At 38.0% G+C, this 9076-nt stretch overlaps 1 protein-coding gene across 1 annotated transcript in view; it reads left to right on the forward strand.

Annotated features, from left to right (window-relative positions):
* Nucleotides 1-9076, forward strand: part of LOC137645772 (protein fantom-like) — a 723952-nt gene that overhangs the window by 342677 nt on the left and 372199 nt on the right. The window contains 1 exon segment of the mRNA XM_068378685.1: nucleotides 5308-5557. Within this exon segment, the coding sequence (XP_068234786.1) occupies nucleotides 5308-5557 (250 nt within the window).

Raw genomic sequence — 9076 nt, forward strand, 5'->3', positions numbered from 1 at the left:
GTTCCGCAATGTGACAGCAAACGCTCTATCCAGGCTAAAGCCGATAGTCAGAATGGTCCCTAGTTGCAGACTCATTCTCCTTCATCTTGGAAAAAGTCCCAGAACTGCAGATCGACCTCTTTGCAACGAGCGACAACAAGAAACTACCTCGATATGTAGCCCCATACGAGGACCCTCTGGTATAGGCGACGGATGCCATGTCCCTCGATTGGAAGAGATGGACCCATATGTACCTGTTCCCTCCAACGAATCTCCTGCTGAAGGTCCTCAACAAGCTGAGATCCTTCTAGGGAACTGCAGCAATAGTGGCCCCCAAGTGGCCCAAGAGCAATTTGTTCCCTCTGGTGATGGAACTGAAGTTGAGGCTGGTCCCTCTACCGAACCCAGCTCTATCCCAATTGGTTCAGAAGTTGACTGTCTTCGCTTCATCACAGAGAACTCAAAACCTTCATGTTATGATTTTCTCACCTTAGCAGTCAAGAAAAGATTTGGGATCTCAAAAGACAGTATAGACTTTTTAGAAGAGTACAAGTCAAAATCAACCAGAAGACAATCTGAATCGTCTAGGAAGAAGTGGGTTGCTTTTGTAAAAGCAAAAATCCGAAGGAAGTCTCAATAGACTTCTGCCTGTCCTTCTTCATCCACCTTCACGGACAAGGCTTGGCTGCCACCACGATAACTACGTGTAAGTCAGCTTTGACTAGACCTCTTCTATACGCCTTCCAGGTGGACCTGGCGAACGAAATCTTCAACAAGGTTCCGAAGGTATGCGCTAGACTTAAACCAGTAGCCCCTCCGAAGCCCATTTCATGGTCTCTGGACAAAGTCTTACACTATGCTTCAACCTTGAACAATGAAGATTGCTCTCTGAAGGATCTAACACAAAAAGTTATATTTCTGTTCACTATAGCCTCAGGGGCTAGAGTTAGTGAAATAGCCCTATCAAGAGATGAGGGCCATATTCAGTTCACAGAAGTGGGAGAACTGAATCTCTTTCCTGATCCTACCTTTCTCGCCAAAAACAAGCTACCCACCAAAAGATGGGGTCCCTGGAGAATCTGCCCTCTGAAGGAAGATGTCTCTCCATGTCCAGTAGAGTGTCTAAAGGTCTATCTTCGAAGAACCTCAGACTTCAGGGGAGGACAGCTCTTCAAAGGCGAAACCTCTGGGTCAAACTTATCCCTAAAACAACTGAGGGTGAAGCTCACCTATTTCATTCACAGAGCGGATCCTGATAGTACACCTGCAGATGTTGATCCGAGAAAGATTGCTTCCTCTCTGAACTTTTTTCAGTATATGGACTTTGAGAGACTCCGCTCATACACTGGTTGGAAATCCTCCAGAGTCTTCTCTAAACATTATGCGAAGCAAGTGCACGCCGTAAGACATTTTGTGGTGGCGGAAGGTACTGTTGTGAAACCTGTCGTCTAGTGCTGCGATGAACAGTGAACTGTTTGGGACTGATTCAGTTTGGTTGAAAAGGTGTTAACATCTTGCAGTGCAATACCTTTTATTAAGTGTCACCCTGATGACACTAGGACTGTTCTTTATAGGTGCAGAATCATACCAATGACACCAGTGCCATGTCTACACTTGTACGCAGTGTTGATACTTATCCAACATTTACAGTGAAATTATTTTGATAATTTTTCAACTGATTTGGAGTGGCTAATTATAATTTTTCCCTTACAGGTAATAATTATATATACCTTTTATATGTTTGATGTATAATTCTGAAGCTAATTTTAATACACTAATTGTTACATTTAAGTCGTCTATTTAAATAAATGTGTAAGGTGTATTTGCCTTTTATTCGCCCCAAATGTAGTTAAATAAAATTAGACAGAGTTCTTTCCTTAATTTCCTAAAGTAAAGTATATACTTGAGGGTGCTTCTATATGTGAACAAAATATCTGAATGATAATTACATTTGTTCCAATATACATATACAAACCTTACTGCTTCTATTGTTGAGGATAACATTTCCCTGCAGGGGGCAGGAAGCCCTAACATTGTTCCATGCTTAGTGGATATGACGTATAACGGTATCGTCATATATTTCTGTGGTCTGGATGACCATATAGAAGCTGACCCAAGGTTGAGGCACTTATACAAACCCACAGATACAGTACTTTCAAGTAATTCTCTGGTAAGCTTCCATCAGGACGACATGGCTTGAGCCCAAAAAATGGATTTTGAAGCAAAGCGAAAAATCTATTTTTGGGTGAGATGGCCATGTCGTCCTGATGGACCCACCCTCCTTTTCTAAGAAAAGGATTGTATAACAATCCCCACCCGAAACTACTCTATCTGTAGCACTATGCTTAATTGCTACAAGGAATAGGTAGCCATATTGGACCCTGTAGTAGTACGGGAAGGGGATCCACTGGGTAACCTTGATGACGTTTCCCCTTCAATTTCACCACTTTTCCCCCTCAGAGCGAAAACTCTATTCGGGCTGAAGATTGCCATGTGTCGTATCAAGAAATACTTCCCCTAATATTATGCGATATCCTTAAGAAATTTTTAAGGATACTCGCGCTAGGAGTTAGAATTCTGGAGACCTATGGTCAATTCTCTGGGAGTACTGTATCACTGTAGCCAAATATCCCTTAGAAAGCTGCCTAAAGGAACCTTCCATCAGGATGACATGGCCATCTCATCCAAAAATAGATTTTTCGCTTTCCTTCAAAATCCGTTTTATCATCCACAGGTTCAATGACTTCAAACATATCCCAGATGTGTCTTCGCCAGACAAGACTCACAAGATATAACCACTACTAAAAAAATGTGCCTTACTTTCAGGTACAATAATTGCTTATATTTGATTGTCTAAAACAAAAATTACTTGTAAAATTATATTTATCTTCTGTGCGTACCGACAAGTACAGTTTCACTATATTGTTAGTGGTTTGCTTTTGAATAATTATTCATTGGTAATATTTAATATAATTGGTTTAAAAAAAGGTAAAAACAAATGTGTTCGTTATGCACGTACACACAAACACAGTTGTATTGTTATTGTCAGAGAGTTGACTTTGGAAGAATCATACATCCGTAACATTTAATGAAATAACTGTTCAAATAGAAGATAAAAAAAAAACTTGTATACAGCATTTACTTTGATACAAGTGTTTCTATACATTATTACTGCAGATTTAATATACAGTACACAAATGTACAGTATTATAGTGTCATATGCCTTATCACTTATTTAGCTAATAGCACAAATACATTTCCTTAACGTTTATTGACTAATCCTATTTTGATGTAACTACAAATCACTGATGAATCCAATATTTCCTAATTTAACTACGATAGAAATTTATTAAGAATAATGCCTTAATAGATGTGTGCACTTCAAGTTTGTATCATATTTACATAAAACCGGGAGAATAAACTATATAATTATTCATAAGAGTATTTATACCAAGTGTCTGCATTTCAAGATGGTTTGTCTCATTTTGACATAGAAATGGAAATAATAAACAGTATTTATTCATAATAGTATTTACAAACTTGATAGTACATTTATAAAATGTTACGGGTTGATATATGAAAAATAAGAAATCTGTAACATTTAATAAAGATCCCTCTTAGAAATTCTTATCAAATTTATCACTCAAGTAAGTATGTGCACAATATCATTAAAGGTATACATTTACCACAAAATTCTCATCATACTTTTATCTCTTTAACATTTAACAAACAAATTCAATTATGTTATAACTGTCCACTGCACCGTAAAATATGATAAATAAATAAATAGATAAATGAATACAAATTACACATGTAAACCCTATAATGTTTATGATATACTTATGCTTACATTATCATGGTATCAAAATGATAGAAATCTGCAAAAATACATTGCCTTGACAAATATCTGTATTTAATATGTTGTCTTTAATTACATTTATGTCATCTGTCCATTGGTCATCGCTTTCAGGACTTATATCAGTGTAGATATCAGTTACTACCATATTAGGGGTGCTCTGGATGAGAACCATTGTCATTGGGCTTCCCACAAACCATCCGGAATAAAAGCTTTATCATCAATATTCCTTCTGAACTTAAGTTGAGTCTAATCCATCACTGGGATTTTGCTTATCAGCTTGATGCCAAAGGATATTAAGATACTGAGCATGTTGAATTTTCTTTTTGAGAGTTGAAGTACAAGGTGGAAGGAGTAAACAGTTGATACTCTTCACATTTGCTAGAATATTTATTTTGTTAACAGATCCAGTCATTTTATTGAACGTGGCATAGCTGGCTTCAGTAATGTCATTAAGGTGTGAATAGGTATATAGGCCACATACAAAGAAAGACAAAGACTATATTTGGATCCTGAGTGGATAAGAGGTCCTGGTAAACTTTTAGCAAATTTTTCTATGCCATCGTTTGCCTTGACATTAAATTATCATATTTTTACTTTATTGCAAAATGCTGCCGTGACATCTGAGCAAGTGCTGGTAATACAGCTGATATTCCAGCTCTTTTTAATTCCACAATATGAGACAGCTCGTTGATATTAACATATCTGCAATTGTTTCTATGTCCACAGTCCAACATGGTACTTTGTTTTCCTTGCTCTTCTTTTACAATAAATTTTTAAATATTACTACAATGTCAGTATCCGAAGCTCTAACAATTGTATTCCCACGCATTTTGGATAAATGAAGAGCTACCAAAGTATATGCCTCCTCATGATGACCTTGGAGATTTTCTGGTTCGGTGATAATTTCACTTATTTTCTTTACCTTAAATGTAAAGAAAACAATCAAAATAGAAAATTGCTAGGTAATTTCTTGTCTTGTATGCTCTTATGTTTATTTTTACTCTTCATGAGGGAGTGGAAATGTTTGGAATGTGGGCATCAGCAATATAAACTTCAGAGGAGGTTCGTGGAAATAAACAGAATTTTGATAATAAAATGTGTTATTTCTACATTTCCCTGATGTTTATATATATGCCCACCCACTTCCCCACTGACTTGTGATGTCAGGAGGATAGAGAATTGTTTCAACTTAAAAAAAAACTGAAATAAGAAAGAGTGCCTGTAATGTAAATTGTTAAGCTTCTTCCATTAACTAGTAGTGTCTCATTACTTTATTAGAGGTAATTCTCTATTGAAAGGAAAGAAAATGGGAAATTTTTGATATTTTAATGGTATATTTTGATAAACTAAGCTTTAAGAGAATAAGCAATATGAGCATCAGGTGAGAATGCACATAACTAAATTTTATTAAAATTTGATTTTTGTATTGTACATTAAAATTACTGAAAATTTTTGTTTGGTCATTGTAGACAACAGAAGACTCTGAATATGACTGGCAACAGAAGTTGAATGCACTTGAAGAAGAAGTAACTAGCTTAAGGCAGGCATTGAAAGATCGAGGGATCCGAGAAGAAAGGGATTCTGTAGCAATAATCCGGGCACAGCGAGAAGCTCATGCTCTTACAGCTCGTTCTACAGCATTGCAGGAGCAGATAGTAATAACAGAGGAAAAGGTAGTTGCAGAAAGATCAAGATCAAGTTTGCTTCAGGCAGAGTTAGGTAAGTACAGTAGTTTCAAATATTGCAAAAGAATTTTTTTTCATAGCATCCAGTAGTCACTTTCAGAAAAGCATGCAAGGCTCAGTTTTTTAACCACAACCACTAAATGAAGAAGAGACATGGATAGTTATAGGAAACTTATTTTTCTCCGTTTAGGGGTTAGTTGCATCTCTGTGCTGAATGTCCTTATCAGAATCATCTCTAGGCTGTATGGCCCATATTTTATCTCTCTGTCTATGGCACTTCCCCCAATTTTGGGAGGTAGCCAACATAAAAAAATAAACAATAGGGGATTTTTTCTTGTGGTCTGACAAGGGACTCAGCCAAGTTTGGTTGGTACTGCTACGGTGCCACAGCCAACCCTCTCACGTTTTCCATTACAAATGAAGCTTTATATGCTGTCTGCCCTACTGCCGCTACCTCGGTGGTAACCAAGGTGACTCGATGTGGTAGCAGGGCCTATCGGAAAAGTGTCACACTCGCTTCCCATTCATTTCTATTTCTAGCATGCTCTTTTGCCTCTCTCCCATCTATCCTCCTGTCACCTAGGGGTTTTTACACTCCATCCATCCACCCAAACCTTGGTGCTCTTCTTGCACTCCTCTCTTAACTCTTATATTCATCACCTTCTTCAGCAGACAACCATTTTCTATCCTCGCCATGGTCAAGCTGCCTCAACATATTTATATCCACTTTACCTGCTAATTCATTTATTACACCCATTCTCACCTTCACTACTTTATTCCTGACCCTATTTAATTGAGATACACAAGCCATACTCCTCAGACACATCATCTTGAACATCTTCCATTTCTGTCTTTCCGTCACTTTTAGTCCTCAAAACTCCGATCCATACATTACATTTGTTATAATCACTTTCTCATACAGAACTCGCTTTATATTCATCCCTAACCCTATATTCTTTACCACTCCCTTCACTGTACACAACACTCTGCATCCTTCATTCACTCTCTGACTCACATCTGCTTCCACTCCACCATTTGCCATAACAATAGAACCCAAGAACTTGGACTGATCTACTTCCTTGAGTAACTCTAAAGTCAACATGACATTCAATCTAGAACCACCCTCCCTTCTCGTGCATCTCATAATCTCACTCTTACCTACATTAACTTGCGACTTCCTTCTCTCACACATCCTTCCAAACTCTGTCACTAATCGACACAGCTTCTCCTAGTTTGCAAGCAATACAGTATCATCTGCAAACAACAGCTTATTCACATCCCACCGATGACCACTCTCATCTGTCAGTTCCAATCCTCAACCAAGCCCTCGAGTATTCACCTCTCTTACAGCTCCATCAACAAACAAATTGACCAACCATAGTGTCATCACACATCCCTGACTCGGCCCCACTCTCACTTGAGACCATTCACTCATTTCATTCCCTATCCTAACTCATGTTTTACTTGTGGAGAATTTTTAGGTTTAATTAAATGTTTGAGTGGGAACTTAGTCCAGGAAAGTCTCCCTGTGGCAGTTACACAAAGGTCAACAGGGGAGGATAATGAGCACTTACTCTCAGGGCACAATAGCTTTACTGCCACAGTTTACTAACCTTCACTCTTAAATCCAAAAGGGGGAAATTTTACTGTCCAGAGGCTGGAGAACTCCACATGTGAAAATAAAAGTAATTTATGGCCTACTCTAGCTTTGTCAGGTCTATAGTCATCTCACTCTTAGTCTCTGTTCCGACTCCGTCCCAGTTACTCCAGTGAGATGCTGGACAGGTATCTTACGTTAATGTAATTAGAGACAAAACCAAAAATGGGAGCAGTAATGTAAAGTAAAGTTTATAAGGTTAAAGATATGGATCTTTACCTTCGAAGCAGATATATTAATACAAAGTTCCTCGCTGAAACCACTTATAGACTTACTTAGGCTTACTCTTCAAATATTGGGTCTTCTGTCCCGTGATCAAATATTCATAATTTGCACATTGAAATAAATGAGGGAGCAAAAATACGAAAGAGGTTTAATTAACCTAATATTGATTTATTTCATAAATTTACATTAAAATAAACGGACATCTTAACAACACAAAATGGTATAAAAAAGGAAAGCAATAAAAGCAATTCAAAACAATAAAAATGATTAGTTAGACACGTGGTCTGCTATAATTAATAATCAAAATTGGGTCGGACATGTGGCCCATGTGACCCAGAGACTATGCTAGTCTCAAAAGCAAAAAATTATATCCAAGAATAATATATACACACGATCCCACCGCACACAGTCCGAATAATGTAAATAGCCAGTTATTTCAAGCAAGTTAAGATTAGTCTAAGCTGAAAATGGGGGAATAAATATGTAGCCACTTTATGGTACCTGCACTCCTTGGAGATTGTCCTTTGCCCGATGACTGTTGACCTGGTTGCACAAGTTGGCACTTTGCACTCTTGATTGGCTCACCCCAAGAATCCTCGTTTGTGGTAATAGGGTTTCCCAGGTTCCACTCCTTCACTGTCTCCAGCCGGCCAGACTCCTTGGTGAGTCACGTTTTGGGAGAGGGGGTGAGCCAGAGGTGCACGGGTTCACTGACAGGCAGGTCAGTCGGTCATGGCGACTTCCCAACGAATGGGCCGACCATAAAGTCGAGAGGGATCACCTAGTTTCACCTTTACAAACAGGTGACGGCCATGATGCGCACGGTAATCCATTCGGGGTGCCATATTGGACTTTAGGACAGGATAATATTGTTGCAAGGAGTGCAGAGGAGGCAGGATTTTGTACTAAATACTTTAGAGAAATCTTGCTGCTCTAAGGGAGTTTATACATACAATAACCCTATCTATTCTGTCTTGCTAAAAATTAATCAATTAATGATCAATTAGCAATGGGTTGGTGCGATGGGCATACATCTTAGAATTAACAAACCTTAATTGGTACTGAGAAATAAAAGATGCATTATTTCAGCAGTATTGAAAATTATATTAAAATTCAGTTTAGGAATTTAATCTCGACCCACGTAGTTTTAGGAAAGAACCAACATACGCCGGGATAAGGCTTGTTGTGCGTATCTACGCTGTGACGTCGCAAGCATTGCATGCGCTTCTGTCAACAGATATTAGTAGATTTAAAATAGTCCTCCCGTCGTTTCGTTAAAGAAAACTTGATTTAGGAGAGAACGTTTAAGGGGTAGCTACAGTATTATTAGGAGAGAGTAAAAAATGTGAATGAATGAAGAAGAGTGAAGAAAAATTCTTCACATTACTGCCTATTTATAAACTTCACTGCATGCAACAACCTTCCACCAATTCCATATAAACTCATCATATTCCACATCGCTTCCCTATCAACTCTATCATAAGCTTTTTCCAGATCCATAAATGCAATTTATGCCTCCTTACCTTTTGCTAAGTATTTTTTTGCATACAGTATCTGCCTAACTATAAAAACCTGATCCATACATCCCCTACCTCTTCTATTAAGATTGCATCCTCTTTTTTATCCTTAATCCCATTAATTAACACTTTTCCAACCACAATCAGTAAACTA

This window comes from Palaemon carinicauda, chromosome 8, assembly GCF_036898095.1.
Source record: "Palaemon carinicauda isolate YSFRI2023 chromosome 8, ASM3689809v2, whole genome shotgun sequence".
Classification (NCBI taxonomy): domain Eukaryota; kingdom Metazoa; phylum Arthropoda; class Malacostraca; order Decapoda; family Palaemonidae; genus Palaemon; species Palaemon carinicauda.